The 23,173-nt window shown below is 39.8% G+C and overlaps 2 protein-coding genes across 2 annotated transcripts; both read left to right on the forward strand.

Moving 5' to 3' along the window:
* The first annotated feature begins 8 nt into the window (after nt 1-8).
* Nucleotides 9-7,029, forward strand: LOC110956248 (deoxyribonuclease gamma-like). The gene is made up of 9 exons (XM_022201590.2): nt 9-960; nt 1,279-1,367; nt 1,437-1,523; nt 1,599-1,711; nt 1,982-2,094; nt 2,672-2,829; nt 3,001-3,097; nt 3,196-3,328; nt 6,669-7,029. Exons 1-9 carry the CDS (start codon nt 880-882, stop codon nt 6,779-6,781), a joined length of 984 nt encoding a protein of 327 aa, XP_022057282.1. The 5' UTR covers nt 9-879; the 3' UTR covers nt 6,782-7,029.
* A 1,656-nt stretch (nt 7,030-8,685) lies between these two features.
* abtb1 (ankyrin repeat and BTB (POZ) domain containing 1) lies at nt 8,686-16,234 on the forward strand. The gene is made up of 12 exons (XM_022201591.2): nt 8,686-8,956; nt 9,648-9,710; nt 10,728-10,783; nt 10,896-11,040; nt 11,156-11,315; nt 11,428-11,473; nt 12,417-12,533; nt 12,695-12,807; nt 12,904-13,002; nt 13,101-13,268; nt 13,390-13,590; nt 15,230-16,234. The coding sequence occupies exons 1-12, from the start codon at nt 8,901-8,903 to the stop codon at nt 15,434-15,436; spliced, it is 1,431 nt and encodes a 476-aa protein (XP_022057283.2). The 5' UTR covers nt 8,686-8,900; the 3' UTR covers nt 15,437-16,234.
* Nucleotides 16,235-23,173: the final 6,939 nt, after the last annotated feature.

Here is a 23,173-nt window from a genome sequence, read left to right on the forward strand (position 1 = left end):
CAATAGGGAGGACAGGGTTTTCGCCAGCAGAGGGCGTGGTTCTGCCCTCTACTGAGGGCTCATCTAGTTTTAAGAGGGTGTTGATTTTACACTTGTTTTCTAGAGGTAATCATCAGCTCTCCTAAATTCGAGAGAGTTGTCCAGTTCAAAAGATCATCAAGATGTAACATCTTCTGTGATAATGAATTAGATGGTGTTAGGACAAGAAATGGGAATTCACTGTACTGCTGCAGGAGGAGTGATGGAAGATTTTATTTAAAACATCAGGCCAAAGGTGCCTTTAACTACAGGATTATCACAATTTCCTCATGCAAATTTAAAAGCAGTGTATGTAGATTACCTTGGAATTGTGCCCAAATATTATAAAAGCCATGTATCATGCTGTGGTTTTTGGGAGATTCTTATTTTTCAGAAACAGAAATGGTTGCTACTAACACAATATGTTCCAGATAACAGTTGAGATCACGGAGGAAAACAGAAACGGTTGCTGTTTACACGATATGCTGTATTTGGTTTAACTTTCTGTTTAACGTTATGTCATTCACCGCCTTGCCCCCACTCAATTGTAAACACAAAAACTGGTCCGTCCTCGCCACACAACTTTTTCTTTCTTGCCAAACTCTGCCTCTCTCTGCTGTGAGACTGATTGTCCAATCACATTCTTCCCTTAAAAAAACAACTACAGAGAAAGAGGTTTCCCACACAATCAGGTGTAGCTTTATTCAGGAAGTTTGTTATCTGCACATCGATACATGATCAGAGGTAAAGTTGGAAGAACACAACATGAGTTTGTGTCTGGAATGCGCATAGCTGGAGAATACTTTTTAGGTTTATTTGACACAATATAAAACGTTGTTATTAGCTCTTCTCCTATCAGATATGAGGATCGCTTCGTTCAACGCACAGCGGTTTGGACTGACAAAGGTCTCAGATCCAGAAGTCCTGTCAGCTCTGGTTAAGGTAAAACACTCTTCAATTGCATCTTTGGGGCACAGTAAAGCATGAGGGGGCTGATTTTAGCAGGTCTCTGTGGTTTAGTAAACAGTGAGGATTATGTACTCTCAGTAAAGTCGTTACACCCTTACAGGTGAAATAAGAGGGTTCTGTTTCTTTTAAGAATGCATTGTTCCTCTAATATGATTTTTTGGAAGCAGCCAGGAGCCATATTAAGTAGCTTTGTTTGTCTATAATTGTAGCTGTCTGTCTGACTAGTATGGAAAATTCAAAAATTGAAAATACGTTCTTTTGCACTACTATTACTGAAAACTTCTTTTTCAGATTGTGTCTCGATACGACGTAATACTTATTCTGGAGGTGGTGGATGTGAGTGGAGTTTCTGTTCAACGGTTTATGACAGAACTCAACAGGTGAGTTTACATCTTTTTACTTAAAAATCAGGTAGGAATAGTGGTTGACTTCGACTCTACATGTCTCAGGGTCAACACAACTCATCACTACGCTCTGCAGCTCAGTGCACGTCTGGGAAGGAACAGATACAAGGAACAATTTCTGTTTGTCTACAGGTAAGTTGAAATGATATCACCAGATTGTAAAACTGTTGAAACGTAACCGCCGAACAGCTTTTGTCCTTCTGGAAGGGATGATGTGGTTGACCTAATCGACTGCTATCAGTATGAAGACAACCAGGAGGATGACATGGATGCTTTTGCAAGAGAGCCATATATTCTCTACTTCAAACCTCGCAACACAGGTCAGTCTATGCACTCAACCGAAATTTAAAGAATAACAGGGAGTTACATATATGAGTGTGTTTGTTGGTTTCAACATTGGTCTGTTCCCACGAAAACTGTGGTATGTCTGAGTCATGTCTATATGTAGACACAATTGTTTGTTTTTTTTCAAGTCTGTCTTGTCCGACGCGAACAAAAGGAGGCACGTTTATCAGGTTCAGTCAGTCAACATCTCACGTGGGATTCCGCACATGTTGAAGTTATGATGGAAATGACTGTTTTTGTGGCAGTGATGAAGGATTTAGTGTTGATCCCGGTACACACCACGCCATGGGATTCGGAGAAGGAGCTGGATGAGCTGTACGAGGTCTTTCTGGTGGCTAGACACAAATGGAAAACAGATGTGAGTTGCATCATCATAAGACACATTAATAAAACATTTACAACCAGACATGTCAGGGGACTCACAGCTATCACTTGACTTGTAAATACATAATTGTAGGAGCCATGAATGAATTGTTGTTTTGTTATAAGGTTAAGGACATATTAATTGTTGTTTGTGTTTGTTTGGTTATGATATTATTTTGTGATTATGTTTAATAGATTGATAGCGGGTCACATGCATATGGGTGGGGATAATCAAGCAAATGTATTCACCTGTTCACCTGTCTTGACTTTTTTTATTGTCTGAGATAGGGTGAGCTGGGTCGTCGTATTTTTTGTTGACCGCTATTTTTCTTCGATTGCTTTGAATACTTTGACTATGACTTTGTGCTCATTATCATGAGTTCATTATCTTTTTTGTTTCACAATAGAGTCCCAGCCTCAGTCTCTCAGCGACACTTGCTCGTTTAAGTCGCTACAATAATTATTGAACAGCGTTTTAAATAGCCACTTTTGATAGAATTCTCTGAATGCTTATGTCCGAACTACGGAATCCAGGGCATCATGTTGGTACTTCTGTGGTTGTTTTCCTCTAGCATATAATGATCCTGGGGGACTTCAAAGCAGATGGTGCGTATGTCACAAAAGAAGATATGAAGGAGATCCGTATCCGCAGCGACAAGAATTTCCACTGGCTGATTGGTGATGACGTGGACACCACTGCAAGAACAACCAATGATCACACCTTTGACAGGTAGCTATATTTGAAATTATATTCTTACAAGATTCAAGATTCAAGACCTTTATTTATCACAAACATAATTATACATAATATAATGCACAGTGAAATGCACTGTGCACCTGTTCCAAACCGAAACAATAAGAAATGCATGCTGTTGAATGAATTAATGTATTTCTTCTACAGGATAGTTGTGTATGGAGAAGACATGCTGGGAGCCATTGTGCCAAACTCTGCCAAAGCATTCAATTTCCACAAAGAGTTTTCTATGACAGAAGAAATGGTGAGCTGTCCCTGTTAACTATTGTGATATGAACTTGTATGCCTTATTGCCCTGTTTTGTGAGAATATTCATCATTCAGTGCATGTCCGCTCCAACAGGCCCTGAGAGTGAGCGATCGCTACCCTGTTGAGGTGGAGTTACGTGGCACTCCTCCTTTCTGGATGACAACGAGCCTCCAAAGATGTACAAATGTTGACACCCCGCAAGCATCAGTTGACAGAGCTGTCACAGGTAAACAGCGAAACTGCCAACTGAAAGACATGGTGTGTCGTGTTTGATGAGCTGGCCTACTTTTATTTGATGTTTAGTTCTTCTGACATTTACAGTATAGTGTTCTCTCTGTGAAAAGCAGGGCTGTGCATATGCTTGGAATTTGGGACTGTCTTTGACACCGAAATTCCAAGGTCTTGTATAAAACAGGGGCTTTAAAAATATTCATATCTAAAAAATGTGATTATTCAGGGCTCCCTTTGTGGTGATAAAAGCTTAATTTTGCATCGGAGGGTTTAAAGATGAGGTCTTATGACATTCTTTAGGTTTTTTTTAAACTTAGAAATTAAATTAAAAGACTAAAAACAATAATAAACTGATCCTACTGGGATCGAGGTCATACAGGCATTTGAAAATATGGCAGACAAGGGCAAAATTTGAGGTGGATCATGCTCCTGAACTTCAGCTAAAATGTATTTTCTCCATTTTACTCGCAAGGACCACACCATCAATGAGATTCACATGCTTGTTCAACTCCCAAAGAATCCCTCTAAAAATGGAGAAAAGACTATACAGTTTGCAAATCTTGACAACCCTCAAGATCTGCAAATTGATTAGTCTTAGCTGGTGTAAAAGGTAGTTAGCTTGTGAGGACCAGTGGCTGATTGCTTTACTCAGGGTCTGCAGAACAGTGGCTGTAGGCTGTTGAAACTGCCCCACTGCTAAAGAGGAACACATCAGGTAGCAACTTGACTAGGCTCTGTGATGAATAGAGTATTGGAAGTGGAAGTATTTAGAGATTTTCTGAGTGTAAATAGCATGCTAGGAATTTGTAAGGGCTCAGTGTGTCTCTGATTTGACATACAAGCTGCAGTCAGATTGCTATCTCGGTTAGTTTTGTTGTGCTTGAGTGAGTAACCCAGGCAGTCTTTGGACATACAGTAGAGGTTGAAAACAGTGGCAATACTGATGAATTTTGCAGATGTCGTATTGGAATCTGTATTAAATGGAGCTGAAGAACCTAGCAAGACTGATTCCAGTGCGCATTACAAAAATTATTAATAGACAGTTGAATTTCACAAATAGCCGGCAGTGGTTGGAAACTTTTCAACCAACTGTGAAAAAGCTAATTTCATTGAACAACAATTTTGTGGCTTAAAAACTTGAAAAAGACTGGCAGTATCTGAATTGGGCAGCGTCTGTGTCGAGCTTACACTCATCTCGGCAAGACAGTTGGTCACGGGGGAGGAAGGAGACAACAATCTTTTTGACAAGGGGTGTTGCCGGAGTTGCATCTGCTTAAGATAAGCTGTTGAGGATAATTGTGTCTCGAACTGCTCTGGTGTAGATGATGTAAGTGCGAGCTAGTGCGCAATTAAGACATGGGCGGTAGAGGTGAGAGAAACACGATGGTATCCACACTGAAACTGGCTGACAATCTGGCATCCCAGTGCTAGAAATGTAAGCTGAGGGTTGCTAATGTGAGTGATGCGGGTGTGAGAAGCTGACATTGTTGTTCTGCAAATAAGGACAGAGGATTGTGTCAGAACAAGAGCAGAAGAATGTTTGGGTGGAAGATATGGGTGAGAGAAACTGGCATCCTGCTGCCAGACATTGGAAGTCATTTCAGAGTGCATGATTGAGGCTGGAGAAGGTTTAGCAGATGGTTTGTTTGATGGAGGGATTGCTGAAGCCAGGGGAAACTGCTTGTTGTTTGGCAGAGGGATATGTTCAGAGGAAGGAGCAGTAAATCATCTGGTACAAGATGGATGATGGGCTGCAGGAAGAAGAACTCGTTGACCTGGTGGTAATCGCGAGAGGATGCTTGGGAGGTGGACAGGACGTGGGATGAGCTATCATCCCTTGTGCCAGTGGATGGAGGAAGAGGTTGCTGAAAAAGGGGATATGGAGGAAAAGAAGTGGCAACCTGGTGCCAGAAGCAGGAGCAAGAGGTAATTGAGAAGATGAATGGCGACGGTGAAGAGTTGAATTGGCATCCCAGTACTGAGGGTGGTGCTTGCTGTGGTGGACCTGGGAATACATCGATGGAGGAAAGGTGGATAGAATAGAGCAGACCTGGCAACTTGGGGGAGCTAGAGAGGGTAGTGACGTCACATATTGTCCTGCTTAGGCATCTGCCAGAGTCAGGATTGTTGTGGTTTAGTACTTGCTGACAGCTCTAGGAATTTGTCAGAAGTTAAAATAGTTTAACTTTGTTGTCAGTGCAGTGGTAGGTAACCCCTTGAAAAGCTGTCTGACGACCCTTGACGGTCCTGCAGAGATTTCATGTAGAAGGAATGTATGAAGTCTACACAATAAGGCTCCAGCCTACCAGCAGATTCAAACCCAGAATGTTCTTGCTGTGAGGCGACTGTGCTGCACCCTTATGCAAGAGTTACCTAAAATAATAAACACAACCAAATAGACATTCATACCCTTTAAAAGACCCGAGTATTTTCGTTCAAGGTCTATTCTTCTTCTTTTCCTTTTGGCTTTACCCTTCAGGGGTCGCCACAGCGAATCAATTGCCTCCATCTAACCCTGTCTGCTGCATCCTCTTCTCTCACACCAACTACCTTCATGTCCTCTTTAACCACATCCACAAACCTCCTCTTTGGTCTTCCTCTAGGCCTCCTGCCTGGCAGTGGGAAACTCAGCATCCTTCTACCAATATATTCACTCTCTCTCCTCTGGACATGTCTGAACCATCTCAGTCTGGCCTCTCTGACTTTATCTCCAAAGCCTCTAACATGTGCTGTCCCTCTGATGTACTCATTCCTGATCCTATCCATCCTGGTCACTCCCAAAGAGAACCTCAGCATCTTCAGTTCTGCTACCTCCAGCTCTGCCTCTTGTCTTTTCCTCAGGGACACAGTCTCCAGACCAAACAACATGGCTGGTCTCAAGGTAATGTGAGGAAAAAGCTGAAAGATCTTGAATACAGCCAAAATATTTGACAAATTTAGGGCAAATTTAATTAAACAAGATTAATTCAGTCTGAGGGCAGATAAGGCATGTTAGCCTCCTTTAAGAACAGAATATTGACATTCCGCATGGGAGATCAGGCCACTGACAAAAAAGTTTCTTTGCTGCATCTAAGCAAGAGGACTTTTTTAAAAATTATACAAATATGCAAAAGCATTTAAAACTGAAAATAACTAGATGTTAACACATGACATTACTGGTGCTTTTACTACTAACTACTACTACTATCTACTAACTATCCAAGAAAAGCTGAATCAGTGTTTTTCCCTTTAAACTGGATTAAAAATCTCTGTATTTGGATATGGAATTCTTTCTAGTGACAGCTTTTATGTATTCACTCTGTCTGATGAATGTATGCGTGCTTTTTTACTCACAGAGACTTTGCAGGACGATATGTTGAACCTTCAGAGAGAAAACCTCCTGCTGGAACGAGAAAAACTTCAACTTCAGATCAGCTTATTAAAACAGCGGCTTGCTACTCTCAAGTGAAATGAAGGATTGTCAAAAAGATCCCTGGATTTAAATTTAATGGACTTTGGCAGGTGGACATAGAATAATAAGTTAAAATGAACATGATATGGAAATGGGGTACTTAATGTCCTATTTTATTTTATTTTATTGTAAATCTTTCTTTTGCTTTAATTGTATTTTTTTTCTCTGTCTCTTTCTGGTTGTGTCCATGTATATGTCTTTAACTGTTACATTGTTCTAAAATTTCAATAAAATTGTTACTTAAAAAAAAAAAAGATCCCAAACACTACTTGTCTTTCTAAGCTGTTTTTTTTGTCATCTCATCATCATTTCTAGAATTTAGAATTTATGATGGAAAATAAATAATCAGTGATAAATAAAAGGGATTATTTTCTTTATTTTGAGCTGAAAAAAATGAAAGACACACTCTTGGGACATGTGAGACTTTGATTAATTTGCTTAAACAGGACAATATACACTACCAGTCAGACGTTTGGACACATCTTCTCATTCAGTGGCTTATATTTCAATATTTTATACACCATAGATTAATACTGAAGACATCAAAACGATAAAATAATACAGATGGAATTATGTTGTAAGCAAAAAAGTGTTAATCTTCAGTATTAATCTACAATGTAAAAAATAATACAAATAAATGCAAAGCACTGAATGAGAAGGTGTGTGCAAACCTTTGACTGGTTGTGTTTAAAGTTTGTGGAAAACCCTGCATTACATTTAGTGAAACCTGGAAAACATCCATAAAGGTTTAGACATTATGCAAATGTAACACGCTTCTAATCTGCACGAGTCACTCTGTATTTTGGCAGTCAAATTGACATCATATATTGTGCAGCAGACACCCACGCACAGTGTCACTCCACTTGGACAAGCAGGGACTTGATGAACGCCTGCCTTACCTGGGTAAGGGTGTGTGCCATTAAACAACCTGAAAGACAGAATGAAAGCATAAACAAAACAGATAATGTGTCCAGGTGCATCAAGCTGATGTAGCATTTGTTAAAAGTGTAAGAGACAGCTCACAATGGGGTGGAGAGATATAAACAGGAGGATTCAAGTTGATTTGTGATGGTTGCAGACCTCTCCTGACTAAAGACACGCAAACTGTTCTCTCTGTAGCTTTGATATGGAACAATCAGAGTAATTTTACTGTTTGCAATAATACATACATGTATTTCTCTTGTAATGTGTAACATGATACCTTCCTCTCCCTCCCACCTTCTTATGAATTTCCTCTCTCTCTGTAACCTAAACTTTGGGGACGAGAAATACACAGGTTTCTGCTGTGAATATCTGGCACAAGGTGAATCCAAAGCACTGGCACTGTGTTTACTGCTGCTTCATGGGCACAACCAAGTGCACTTGAGAGGAATTCTACACACTTAGATTTTCCTTAATATTCTGAAATACATTAAAAATGATAATGAAATACCAACAGACAGAGCTGTTTATACGGTTCACAAAAAAGAGGAAATACTTAACATGTTTTCTTCTGTACATTTGGGGTGAGACATAAGTATTTTCTCAGTACTAGAGATTAGTGACTCCACCTTAGTGTAAAAGAGCATTAATTAATTAATCAATTGCAAACAACTCGCTATTTTATCTGGTTTTATTGCAGTAAGCTTATCAAAACAAACATGATGGAGCATGCTGACATATGGTACATTCATGTACCACACGGAAGCTCGGAGATTCGGCTTTTACTACCTTTAACACGGACTCATTCAAATGAGGTGGCTGCGAGTTGGGTCGTCAACTAACTGAATTTGTAGCAAAGATGTTTAGTTGATTATCATTCGTGTAATTCTGAAATAAAACGGGGTATTATGGCGTGGCAGGTGAGTAGGTAACAGCCGGAGTATTGAGTTTTCCGCTCTTCCGGATATCAAGCGAAGCAGACGCTGTGTGGTCACATGACCGCTGGACCTGCTCTACCAAAACATCCGAGGACCTCCGCAGCTTGTCAACAACCGTTCAAGGAGGTGTACCAGCCTGCCAACTTTCTCAACGTCCTACCGAGTAAAACTCCGAAGCTCCGCCAAACCATCGCTCACCTGTCCGGCAGACAGGCCGTCTCAATGCATTACAGAGGACCGAAAACACCGCAGCGACCATGGATGCGTACGATTTGTTTAGTAGTTGCAGAAAGGGCGACGTTTGTAGAGTCAGGTAACCAGCGGCTCCGTTGTTGACGCTACTCTGCCCGTGTGTGCTAAAAGCTCGCTTATTTCACTTTGCTTCTTTGCAGGTAGCCTTGTTAGCTTAACAAAAGTGTTTGTCTTTGTTTGTTTGGCCTCGTCTGAACTGCACACTGGCAGCTACTCCCTGAGCTAACCGCATCGCGTAGCAAATAAACAGGAGGCGGTGTTGCTAACATTAGCTTTGATGACCCAGCTTGTAACTTTAGCTAACGTTTGTAGGTCAGCTCCACAGTTTCCAGATGTAGCCGAGGTACCAGCGCCTTAGTGTCAGATGCTCAACAGGATGATATGTGAAGAATTTAGTGTTGCACAGTTTAAACTTCCTCTGCTTTGGGACAGACGTGCTAATTACTAGGAACTGGACGAGACAAGACAGACCAGTTCAGTTGCATGCACTACTTTATGCTTGTATTCCCTAAAAGATCAGTGTTATATTGTAATAAACGATAAAAAAAAATCAAAAGATGCATTACCAATTAAGATGGTGCTTGTTTATGAATGTATGCAGCTATGTAAATAACCTGCTTGTTCTCACACGTTCAGACCTTTGATCCATTCACTCCACCCTTTGATTCCACCGAAGTCTTTTGCATATCGCAGTTTATGACTTGTCATCAATCCAAATCATCACTCTGTCATTTTTTTCTTTTGTCTCTAAGATACCTTGTTGAACAAAGAGATGTGGATCTCAATGTAAGAGATAAATGGGACAGCACCCCTTTGTAAGTACAATGCAGTCTTCTTCTTTCGCTAATCAGTATCAGTCTTATTGGACAATTATTTGTACACACATGTTGAAATTTACTCCACTTTTTTTAATCTTTGTTCACAAAAACCACACATGCAAACACACACAAACAAGTGGAACATGTTAACGAAAGGAATTTGTGTGTTATCACTGTGTAACAGCTGTAGGTATGTGTGAAAGGGCACGTTTATAGTGAATCGAAAGTTTACTGCAAATTATGCACATTCTGATAGTAAGAATAAATACAGCTATCAACAATAAATAGAGGTGTTGGCACTTTGTCTACATGAGACTGGAGGATGATAGCGCCATCAAGCATAAAGGTTGGAATGAAATATTAGTCAGTATGCTCGTTACAGTTAGGTTTTTGTGTCAGGCTGCTTTGGTAGTTCACCCTCATGTTGTCCTGCGGGTCAAATTGACCCATTTTAAAGTTTAAAAATGTGGGAAAAAAAAAATTCAGATTGAAACTTCTGATGTCCACGTTTTCAACATTTTTTGGAAATTTTTGAACATTTTTTGGTGGGGGAGAAAAAGAAATGTTAAAAATGTTACTCAAGAACATTGACAAAAAACATCAACCAAAATCCAGCGAAATTCGCTGGTTTGGTTGATTTTTTTGGTCAATGTTCTTAAGAAAATGTTAGAAGTTTTACTGATATACATGTAATCACTTTGGATATTTTTGCTCATTTTTTGGAAGATTTTTACTCATGTTTTGAAAATATTTACAAGAGTTTTCTTGCCAAATTTGGGGGATTTTTTTTTTACGTAAAATTTTTAAGGGAAACTTTTAAGGAATTATTGGAATATTCTTCCTGAAGGTTTTGCAAATTTTCAGAAGTTTGGAAAACATTTTTGCTGAATTTTTGGATTTTTTTCAGGCAAGGAAGCAATATTTTTTGGTGCCCGTAAATGAAGACAACAGGAGGGTTAAAATAACAACTAAGTCATTATCATGGATGTTAAATGTTTTCACCTTGTCCTTCAGATATTACGCCTGTCTCTGTGGTCATGAGGAGCTGGTCCAGTACCTGTTGGCTAGTGGTAAGGCTGAAGTTTTTTACAGGTTAAAGTAATGCGATAATAGTAAAGGTAATTATGCTGCAATGTTGCGTTGAGCTTTCCAAATGCGTGAAAATATTCTGCTTTAATTTAGGTGCCAAGTGTGAGGCCAACACGTTTGATGGCGAGAGATGCATGTACGGCTCCCTGAGTGACTCCGTTCGACGCCTGCTCAAAGACTACAAGTGTGTCAGTGTCCGTGCAATGCAGCGGGACGATTTTAACTACTTCCTGCACATGTAAGGCTCACCTGTTTCAAACATCTACCTAAAAAGCAAACAGGAATCAACCTTTACAGTTTTGGTGCTGGACGTTATTTTGATGCAAATGTTTTCTCGCTTTTTTTTCCTCTAGGTTGTTAGAGCAGGGTCAGCACAGTGACGTCAAGTTCCTGGTTCATGGACAAACATTTCCGGCTCACCGATGTGTCCTCAGCGCACGCTCGGAGTACTTCACTGAAATGTTTGAGACCAAATGGAACGGAAAGAACCTGATCACCCTGAAACACCCTTTGGTAAAATACGTGTGATTACTGGTTAAGTACATAGGTGCGGCCTGCTTTGTTGCTATGTCATGTCTAATCTACAGTATTAAACAGTTATACTGGATATATTTCTATCTATCAGATCAACCCTGCAGCCTTTGGAGCCATCCTGCAGTATTTCTATACAGGTGGGTGTGCACTAGAGCAGTAAGTATTGTTAGTTTTTAGACTATGATGAAAACTTCAGTTGCTGTTTCCAGGTGTTAATGTGTGCAGCTGTGTGATTGGGATGTTTCTGCAAAACAGAGATTACTTCTCAGTGAAAGTACACCAAATAAATCAGGTATAAAATGTGCCAAAAATGAAGATTAATCATGTGAAATGAATTACAAAAGAATAACTAAGAGGCAGATGGCACTGCCTTTTGAAATTAAATACAACACTTTTTAAAATCTCTTTTTAAAACCAGCTGCTGTGATGGGATTCAAGCTGCAGCTGATTGTGCTCACTGCAGTTTGTGACTGGTAACAGCACTAGGGAGGCGTTTGCGCCATTTTTATTATCATCCTCAATAAGCACACAAAGAAATATTTGTTTCAGTATAAACTCTTGTTTTATGAAAACTCAAATATTAACCAAACAATAAAAAAAAAAGTCAAGAAACTCAGTCCTTGAAAAGCAATGTTGCCTTTATTTTAAGCATTAGTTTGTTGACCTGCAGTTATGCAAACCGAGTATTAGTTAAAGACATAAAACACAAAAAACTGAAAGAAAAATTCCTGCAATTCCTAATGCACAGAGGAATGTAGAAATACCTTCTTAAGGGTTGTGAAAAAGAAGAGTACATTTTAGAAAATCACCATTGCAAATATTTTATGCGCATACTAGAGAGAAAAAGTGAATGTTTACAAGAAAATTACCTTTTAATAGGGAATGTTAGCGAGCCGGTTAGACAAGGTAACGATGTGTTTGAAACAGAAAGAAAAAGTGGCCTAAAAACCTGCAGTAATGTTGCATATTTTTAGCTCTACTCATGCTGGTCTTTTGTGTGGTCCTGTGTATGAAAATACAAAAACAAATGAAAATGTGTGAATGTTACTATTACTATCCATTTTTTACTCCATCTTCCAGGACGAATGGATATTGACATAAGTCTTGTGGAGGACAGCAGGAGACTCGCTAAGCAGTGTAAAATGGCAGATCTCATGGAGGACCTGGAGAACAAATGCAAGCAGGTGTATGAATTTGGTAAGACGGTATTCTGTGTGTGCATTACTACTGATACAAAATAGAATTCCAAAACGCATCTTAAGCTTTTGATCTTTTTTCTTGAGCTTGGATTGATTTTTGTCCACATGAATGATCTGTCTTGTGTCTTTTTTTTTCTTCTTACTCTCCTCATACTAAAGTGTCCAACAAGCCAGGGATCTGTGTGAAAGTCCTCAGCCTGGAGCCTCGCAGCTGCCAGCTTCAGGAGGAGATGGCTCAGTTAGCAGACTGTGCGCTGCCCACTGAACTAAGAGTGAGGGCATGATAGATCAAAAATAAGATTTTCTTTTTTTAATTTTTTGCTTTCTGATAGCTGCTGTTATATGCCAGTTCTGTTGATCCTCTCCAGGTTGGATTTGGTGAACTCCCCTTTAACAGAGTCGACCGCTTTCCCACTTATCCTGACATCTGCCTCAGAGTAAATGGTTACAACTTTTTGTGTCATAAGGTACGAACTACAAAGCTCTCAAACACTCCTCTACACTCTGTCCAGATCCGGACACTCAGATTAATGGTAATTTTTTCCCTGTGTGTGTCTCTCTTTAGGCATTTTTCTGTGGACGCAGTGATTATTTCAAAGCCTTGCTGCAGGACCACTTCAGTGAGGGAGAGCAGCTGCAGTCCCAGCCCAACACCCCAGTGATCACTTTACACAACATCTCCCATGAAATCTTCATCCACGTCATGTATTACATTTACACTGACGACACAGAGGTTTGTGCACTAAAATGATCGCAAACTTTGAAATAATTTGGAAGCTTTTGCTTGTCAGTTTACAGTCCTGTGATGTTTGTTATTATCGCTTGATACCTGACTGGTTCCTCTTTGTGTCTAGCTAACATCGGAGAACGTGTTGGACGTGCTGTGTATGGCTGACATGTATCTACTGCCGGGGTTGAAGCGTCTGTGCGGGAAGACGCTCGCTAAGACAATATGTGAGGAAAACGTTCTGTACATGTGGAAGACGGCGAAGCTTTTCCGTCTCTCTCGGCTAGAAGATCACTGTGCAGAGTTCATGGCCAAGATCATCGAGCGCGTGGGTGTCTTTGTTTTTGTGTTGACAGTAGCGTGAACTTTATTCCGATGAGATAACAGGACAATTGCAGCTGCTGGTAGTTCACTATATATGTAGAGGTATTAATATTTATTGTGGATTAATACATTTTTAATAGTTTTCCACACTTTGGCAAAATACCCTTGTTTAATCTCTTGTCAGAGTTAAATGAGAAACTCTCCTCTTTGTACATTAAAGTTGGAGGGATTATTATCTGATACACTTTCTGTCAAATTCAGCCATCTGCTAGCTGTCTGTTCTGTGTGTGCAGCATAAAAAGATAGTTTTGTTATTCAGCCCTGGCTCTGTAAATGGGAAACAAAGAAAGTGGTTGAGACTGATCCACGCAGCACAGGGGAGGGCAAAGGGGCAGATGAAGCAAGAGGGACTACAAATCTAGCTCATGCTAACTATCAAAATATGCTAACTAGGACCTTTAAACATGAAGCTGGAGCCAATAGGTGATTAGCTTAGCAGGAAAAAAGTCACTCCACAAAGCTGTGCATAATTCCAGCTGGCTATTTTAGTTTTTGTATAGATTAAAAAAAAGCTAATTTGACAGCTTTAGAGGTTCCAGAGAAAATCTTATTGTGCCCCGTTTCCAGTTGTTACACTAAATTGCCTCAGCCCCTTCAGTGTCAACAGCAGACTGACAGATATGTCTTTGACAAACCTCTGAACACTGCTGCCTTTAAAGTATTTAGTTTCCAAAGAATAACTTTACCAAATTGTTGCTTTGCATATGGTTTCAAATTATGTGTAACATGTAGCGTCTCAGATTTACAAAAGGCAGCATGAAGAGAATCTCAAGGCAGTTTAAAGATATAAAAGAGGAAGTTAAGATCAGGCCTATCAGAGCTAACACTGATTTATAAAAGGAATACAAAAAAGAAAGTAAATGCAGATAAAATCAAACATCAAGCAGATCTGGTTTTACTATACTAATGATGATTGCTAAATGATGCTGATGAGACTTGACTAGTTCGTTTTCTATCATCACCCTCGTCTGAGGCCATTTTCCAATATTCCTGCTGCCGTATTTGGGAGCTTCAAAAATAGGATTCCATTTTTTCACAGTACAACTGCTGTGAGCCGAGTTCAGCTCAAATGTTCTGGGCAGCCATGCTTATTCCCCTTCAGGATAAGGCTATACGTTTTGGGGAAGAACATCAGTAAATTAATTGCTGTGTGATTATTTTAAAGCTTCCATTTAATATTTGTTGCATTACAGATTTAAAATATGTGGACAATTACCACATTAAACACCTTGTTTACTGCAAAGACCAGAATGTAATGATATAATTAACTTCAAGCATATATTAATGTTACTGTTATTACTTTTTTTTTGCTTATTGCTATTATTTTAAATGGCATAGAAGATAGAGCAGTTGCCACACAAGCTGTGAGCTGTGTTAAGTGAAACAAAGGAAGTAATTCTAATAAGAAGATGTTAGAATCTCTCTGTAAACAATCTTAGACATTGAAACAGGTCAGTCATAAAGTGATAGGAATACTTTATTAACCCTTTGTCAGACATACTGCATAATATCTGCTAAATTGCAGCTGTTTTGCTCATTTCAGTGGATGAGTGAGTGTATACTTTTGCACTTGTGTGTCACAGCTGGTGGATCAGGCCGAGTTTGCCGAGATCATAAAAGAAGATGCTGCGTCGTTAGAGGAGCGACACGAGACGGACTCCGTTCCCCTGGTGGACGACATCCGCTACCACATCGCTAGCAACGTTCAGACGTACAGCGCCATCGAAGAGGCCAATCAGAAGCTGGACGCCTTGGAGGAGCTGCTGTCCAGCATTAATATTGACTGCTGAGGGGTCAGCAGGTTGTGGTTTGTGGCTTTTAAGGTGAATACTTAAAAACAACTACAAGAGGTGGAAAGAAAAACATATATGAGTGTATGTTTGTTTCTTTTATTTTACATACAGTATATTGCATAGAATGTATGTTTAAAAGCAGCTGATTGTGAAGTTAGAAGGGCACACTGGGACACAGCTGTCCATGTTGGCCATGAAAAGTTTCTTGGAGAAAAAAATCCTTTGGTATAATGTAAATGTGTAGTTCTGCAAGGGGTTTTGAAGAAATTATGTATTTATAACAGAATATCTCTGCATTGCACATGCATGAATTTATTTTAGACATTAGTTGTGGATGCTGGAATTTAGACTAGCTGATTATTTTGCTCTTTAAAAATGGAGTTTGGCCCGAACATAATTCCTTTGTTTTACGTTGTGCTTTGTGAAATTTTAATTTTCATTTATCCGGAAAATAGTTCTTCCTCTCTTGAGCTCAATTTGGGGTGACATATTTCATGTGTACAAGCAGTTAAGATTTTGTTGAACCCTCTGAAGATTTTATTTTGTATTTGGCTGCTCACTGTTCAAACAGTGACATTCCTCCAGCAAGAATCCTTACACTTTACCCTTTGTAACATACTCATGCACTTTAAGTCTAAAATTATGACTCTCTTTTCCAACAAGATGCTCTTCCATAGTGTGTGTACCAGATGATAAAGCTGTCAGTGATGCCACCCATCGCTCAGCCTCACTCAGCTGTTATGAACAGTGGATAAACATAATTTTACCAATAAACTTGGTATTGCAAACACGTCATATTTCGTTCTGAGTTTTGATGTGTGCCATCGTGGGTTTATTAAATTAAATAGATTTTTCTTAAATAATGACATTTTTCTAACTTTTCACTTCAGTTTAATTCATGTAAAGCAAATTCACAACATAGTGGCAAAGCTAGTCTGTTTCATCCAGACTGAGATGGAATTTGGTGCTCACACTAACGTTCTTTTCTGGATAGGCTGTTTTCATTTTGATCATCCTCTGACTTTTCAATTACAGCTGTTGAATGGTCAAAAAAAATTTTATCCAGCACTTTATATGAACATGAGCTCTACTGGAAACATTTTAACAGTCATTTAGGACAAAATAAGCATATAATGAACCCATAATCTGATTTCAAGAGAAATTATGTTTTTTTTAAACTGTCAACAATTATAACATACCCAATGAAGATGTGTTTAATTATAATATATTTATATTATTAGTTTAATAATTAAATTAGTCCTTTGTTTCACTGTTTTGTTTTGTCAAGGATTATAGACCAGCCTCCAGCTACTATTTAAAGCTACGTCTAAAGTTAGCATGCTAACAGTTAAACACCTGCTTAACATTAGCACGTTAGCATACCATCTTTAGCTTTAGGCTCAAAGCACTGCTGATGCAAACAGGTTCACATGAAGCTGTTGCCATCGTTATTTATTTGTCTTACTTTCTTTAAAATAAATTATACGCTTTACAATACTGCTGATGTAGTGTTTCAGTAAGTATATAATTGAGTCACAAGAACACGTTTATGAAGGCGCCTAAGGATGGCACCATTTCTCAGTTCATCACTAAACTCTGGTTGTGAATTTCCTTTCACCACAGAATGTTTCTTTGACCTTTTCTTGTGTGATAAACAAAAATTCCTCCATACAGATCTCTGAACTCCTGGGAACATTTTTTGAATGGTGCCGTTTGACATAAATCCATTTTTCATGCCACTCGTTCATCACAAGTTCACGGCAGAGTGAAGATGGACTGTAAAGATGTGAGGTAAGACAGGCTGCCTGTTAGCTGTGATTTAGATGTACTGTACTTTGTTTGCTCCAGTTTATCACTATGGGCTCCATCACTTTAATTTCACAGAGTTCTGGAGGTTAAGCTTGAGCTGTGCGTCACCGTAATGGTTTCCTGAGGTCCTCTTTAGTGGTGAACCTCAAACCCAACAGGGAGGCCACTGTGGAGCAGAGCTGCTGTTAGGACACATTAAAGTGCAGTTCAACCCAAACACTAAAAGCCATCCTTCAGAAAACAAAAGCCTTGGCTTCATGCCCAGTATCTTGAAGGATTACATGCTGAAAAAGACAAGAATATACAATACAGGTTAGTTATTACCCTTGTAGAAATGTTTTAGGGGTTGTTGCTAAGCAAGTCGGTGTGTTTTTATTTTTTTCTTGGGTGAGAAACTGCAGTTTATTACATCCTCCCTCAAAGAGATGGATTTTTTATTCTGTGTACAGAAGGAACTTCTACAAATCATCCTCATTAGTTGAACTACGGACAGGTGAAGCCGCGTGTTATATTGATTAGCCCGTTACACTTCAGTGTGCTGCTGGGAAACCTTGAGTCATTCATGTATAATTCATGTGGATGTTACTTTGACATCTATCACCCACCTCAGCATTGTTGCAGATTAGGCGCACTCCACCAAGGCAACGGCACTACCCATTAACAAAACGGCAGTTTGAAACCGGCTGCCTTTCCATACGTGCAAGTGGGACAGGTTAGAGAGCTGGGACAGTTTGGTTGGAAATACAACCAGGGAGAGGGCTGGATTGTGAGACTTTGTCCTGGGATGTGACAGGAGTGGGAGAGGAGGGTTTTGGAGTGGGTGAGTGATTATGAAACAGTCATGCTTGTGATCCACACCGGACCACATACTTGATATTTGAGGAAAGCATTTGGCTGCTGTGCTTGTTGGGGTGAATCCCATTGCTTTTAAAAAGTGAGGGACGGTCCCAGAACAGGCTGAAGTTCTAAATAAAAAACATGTTGAAAGCTGTGCATGTAGACTGCAGCCAGATATGCAGGGAGAGGATCCGGCTAAAGCTATCTGATCCAAGAGGCTGTCGAGCAATGGCTGGAACACTATGCTATAACACAATGCTATACATTAGCGGAGCTGCCATTGTGAGACATGAAACTTTAAACGAGCAGATGAAGACTGTTTGGATTCTCTACCTTCACATGCTGGCTTCATGGTGAATCCCTGCACAAGTGTTCAGCTGCATCTGTCCTGCTGAACTGTTTAAAGGATCACTTCAACCTGATGGTGTGAATATGCAGGAAGGATGATAAAACAACCTCATGTCAGAGAAATGCACACAGAAATGCTAATTTTATTATAAACATGCATCAAATACTTGTGTAATGACTCCACAAATGTGCTGCCTTCTAGCTATAAATGTTGTTCGAAATGACCAATTTCTGTTTCCTTTCAGTCAGTTTCATTAAAGAGCCTTAATTTGAACCTAAATGCCTTTCTATCAGTTTCAACAGTAAAGTAAATCCAGTAACAAACACGTCTTTGTAATGAATTTGCAGCAGGTTGACTCAGTAGCTCATTTAAAATCCTGTTTCTGAAGCCAACTGCTTCTCTTTATGTACAGTGTAGTTGTTGTGTTTGTCCAGCAGATGTCAGCATAACAGCAGCTACGAAGGAGAGTTTGTTAAAGATGTGAGTATTACAGAGCAAACAGTGAGCTGAGCTTTGGGTCGAGGCAGGGCTGCAGAGAAGAACATCGCATATATTCATGCCAGCTCCCGTAAAGTCAAAATGCAGAAGAAAACGAGATAAAAACAGTGAAACTCTTACCTCCATGTTATACTCTTGTTCCAGATGTCTGTAACTTTACTCGTGTGAAGCTGAAGGAGGAAGCAAAGCTGACAACCAGCAGCAGTCCAGAATAATGTTGGTGTTTGTGTCTGAACTCAATCCAACCAGTTCAGCTGATCAGATGTCTGACAGTTTGTTAGTGGATTCAATCCAAAGTGATAGAAACTCATAAATACATTATAATTTCCTGTTTCCTCGTTTCTCACTGTGACACGACGACACAAACTTAACTGCGTGTGGTCTTTGTTCTTTTCTATTTTATTCAATTGAAAACCAATTTTTGTCTGGTTTTGAGGTTAAAAAGCAAATCAGTCTAATGTCTAATCTTGGATTTTGTAAATTCCTTGTTTCATTTCTCATTTGGTATCAGCAGTAGAACTGAGGACAGACAGGCAGCAGAAATTAAATGGAAAAATATTCAAATCAAAACCTAAAGAATAGAACCACGCTTTTATGACTTTCTGAAAACACAGGGTCTACAGCAGGACTCTGATCCAGAAAGCAGGTTTATAGTGAAAACTCTGAATTTGTTGCTCTGAGATGAAGGAAAGTCCAGTTACCATGGTCACAGACTGTGTGAACATCCCCTGGTCACCGGCAGGTTTTTTCCTTCAACAGACTCAGACTGTCTCTCTGACTCCTGCTGAACCTGAAGTATCTGTCTGATACACCGTTTCTACCTGTCAATGAAACATTTCTATCAGAAGTTCATGTTCAAGTTTCTACATCCACAGTCACATTCATTTCTGAAGACAAAAGCAACTAGGACACCCAGTTCATGGTTCCATTGACTTTCAGAGAGCTGAATGTGCTAAAAGAGAGAAAGGTGAGCTTGGTGAAACTTGTTCATCACTTCTTCAGTTAAATCAAAGCAGAAGGAATCTGCAGCTTTGAAGACTTCCAGGTTGTGTTGATCTTTGACGGTCTGGATGAGTGTCGCCTTCCTCTGGACTTCCACAACAATGAGGTCCTGACTGATGTTACAAAGTCCACCTCAGCAGATGTGCTGCTGACAAACCTGATCAGGGGGAAGCTGCTTCCCTCTGCTCGCCTCTGGATAACCACACGACCTGCAGCAGCCAATCAGAACCCTCCTGACTGTGTGGACACGGTGACGGAGGTCAGAGGGTTCACCGACCCACAGAAGGAGGAGCACTTCAGGAAAAGATCCAGAGATGAAGAGCAGACCAGCAGCAGCATCTCCCACATGAAGACATCACGAAACCTTCACATCATGTGCCACATCCCAGTGTTCTGCTGGATCACTGCTACAGTTCTGGAGGAGTTGCTGAGAACCAGAGAGGGAGGAGAGCTGCCCAGAGCTCTGACTGAGATGTTCATCCACCATGTGCTGGTTCAGGCCAAAGTCAAGAAGGTCAGGTATGATGGAGGAGCTGAGACAGATCCACACTGAGGTCCATTCAGCAGGAGAATGATTGAGTCTCTGGGAAAACTGGCTTTTAATCAGCTGCAGAGAGGAAACTTGATCTTCTATGAGTCCGACCTGACAGAGTGTGGCATCGATATGAGCACAGCCTCAGTGTACTCAGGAGTGTTCACACAGATCTTTAAAAAGGAGAGCGTTCTGTATCAGGACAAGGTGGTCTGCTTCATCAATCTGAGCATTCAAGAGTTTCTGGCTGCTCTTCATGTCCATCAGACCTTCATCAACTCTGGAATCAACCTGCTGGAAGAACAACAAACAACATCCCATTGGACTGAACTGTTCCAAAGTTGTTCAAGAGTTCTCTACCAGAGAGCTGTGGATGAGGCCTTACAGAGTCCAAACGTACACTTGGACTTGGTCCTGAGCTTCCTCCTGGGTCTGACACTGAAGACCAATCAGAATCTCCTATGAGATACCTTTAGTGGTACCAGGGATTGAAATGAACAAGAATTAGAAGAAAACACGAGTGGTCGAGTAATTTTTTCCATTACTGTAGCTGTGAACTTGTCTCACTACTCAGTTTCTCTGCATCCATACTACACATATTCAACACTTTAAGTTATTTATTCAATTATTGAGTTGTGAATCGACTGTGTTTTTGGCATGCTTTTTTTTTTTTTTGCGTAATTGCATATTTTACCTTCAATTGTCATGGTAAGGAGAATATTCTTTTTTTTAGTCATGAAACCTATTTTATTGGATTCCTTGACCCTAAACATGTACACTTTGACACTAAGTTTGGCATTATAGCTGTAACAGAAGCAAAGATGTGGCCCTCTCAAAAAATGTGATCTCACTTGTGTCTTTGGATAAATTTATTGCTATGGTCCAAAGGTACTTTCATGCCAAAGGGAACTTTGCATCATGACTTGAAATCAAAAGTCACTTAACCTCCATATCACTAGTAGCACAGAGTTTTCACTCATTCAGCAGTAGGATTTCCGATTTATATTTATTAGAGAATGAATCCTAATGATTTTGGTGATCACTGATTTTTCCTGTAGTAGATGAATTGTTAAGAAATTTTGCACCGACTTTGATGATCCCAGACTTTTTATCCCAACACCATTATCAGTTTAAATTCCACTGTCTGTTACCCTCAAGACCAGTTTCTACTCCAATTATCCTCAGCTATCTCGTGTTTACCGCTAATTGGCAAATGGTAGCATGCTAATATGCTTAACTAACACTGAGCTCAAAGCGTGACTGTGACTGTGCCTGCGTTCAGCCTCACAGGGTCACTGGGATGCCTTTGTCCTGCTTTCTGCACCTTGATTGCGCAACCCCTGTTTTCATGACTCACACCTCGATCTCGTGTCAGCACAGCAGCAAAAACATTCTTGGTAGCCAGTCAAGAAATAAATCAGATCCCCCTTTGCCCTTGAGATGAAGTCCTCCTGACTAATTGTATGTGAAGGCCTGTTTAAGGGTCAATGTCAGTGCTGAGCTGTTGTTCTCAGCTGGCCTGAATCAGTTTATCTGATTTAGAAAAGCAATGATGGCATGAAATATGCACATGATATTACCAGCAACACCAAATAATCAAATATTAATGTGGCCTTTAGCTGTTTATGTAGAACAGGCTTTGATGTGACTCAACACAAATGCATTTAGCTCAAATAATTTACAAATTGACTGCAACTCACTGTCATGCTTGCAAATTAAAATTTCCTCTCTCAGAGAAGACCTTGATTTCAACAATTATTTTTTATCTGTCCATGTAATGATTCATATTTATCTCATGTGTTGAGTACAGTCTTTAAAAGAAAAAGAAAGCATGAAGAAATCAGCAAGGGGTAAAATCTCTTGGCTTTGAGCCACAGCACTGCGTGACTCACTGAGACTTCACTGCGACATCTGCAGCAATCTGCAATGGTGGAAATCTACAAGGCAAATGGAGAAACAGCTACATTCTCAATAAAAGACCAAGCTGCACTGATAATATAGATTATTAGAAGCAGGTTTGAGTTCAGCTTTGGTTTAGAGCAGCTCGCGTCCACTTTACATCCAAAATCTTTGCAATCCTCCACATATTAATTGGTACTAATTTCTTCCATCTGGGTTTTGCTGTTTGATTATGAAACATCACCTCAGGTGCTACATGGATGACGTGTACAGAACATGCAGAGTTGTGTCATTCACACCATCTGTCCGCCTGTCTTTCCAACATGCTCATGTCGATGTTCTTCTATATGTGACTCACATGTAGGATTCGGTACATGCAGAGCAGATGGAGACGGCTGCAGGTGGCCGGACATAAAGCTGATAACATCAGCTGGGTTGCAATTTGGAAATAAGGTACACATTTACAGCTGAAGGCTTTAAAAAGAAATCCATTTTACGCTGCCTTTAGTTGACTATTCTTCATTACTAAATGTTAATGGTAAGGGTACATATAAATTGCATATCTGAAAATAATGATGCAAAAGTGTAATAATACTAAATTAAAAGTCCTCTTTTCAAAATAGTACTTAAAAAGCCTATCCCCACTGATATCATGTTATCATATTATTTGATTATCATTGTTATTATTGTTGTTGCAATTATGTCAAAGTTGTATTTTAATGTTTAAAAGCAGGTGGCTATTATAATTATCAGGCATATGGGTTCTGCAAAGCATCTTGAGACAATTTGACCTGTAATTGGCGCTATA

The sequence above is a fragment of the Acanthochromis polyacanthus genome, chromosome 6 (genome assembly GCF_021347895.1).
Source record: "Acanthochromis polyacanthus isolate Apoly-LR-REF ecotype Palm Island chromosome 6, KAUST_Apoly_ChrSc, whole genome shotgun sequence".
Lineage (NCBI taxonomy): Eukaryota > Metazoa > Chordata > Actinopteri > Pomacentridae > Acanthochromis > Acanthochromis polyacanthus.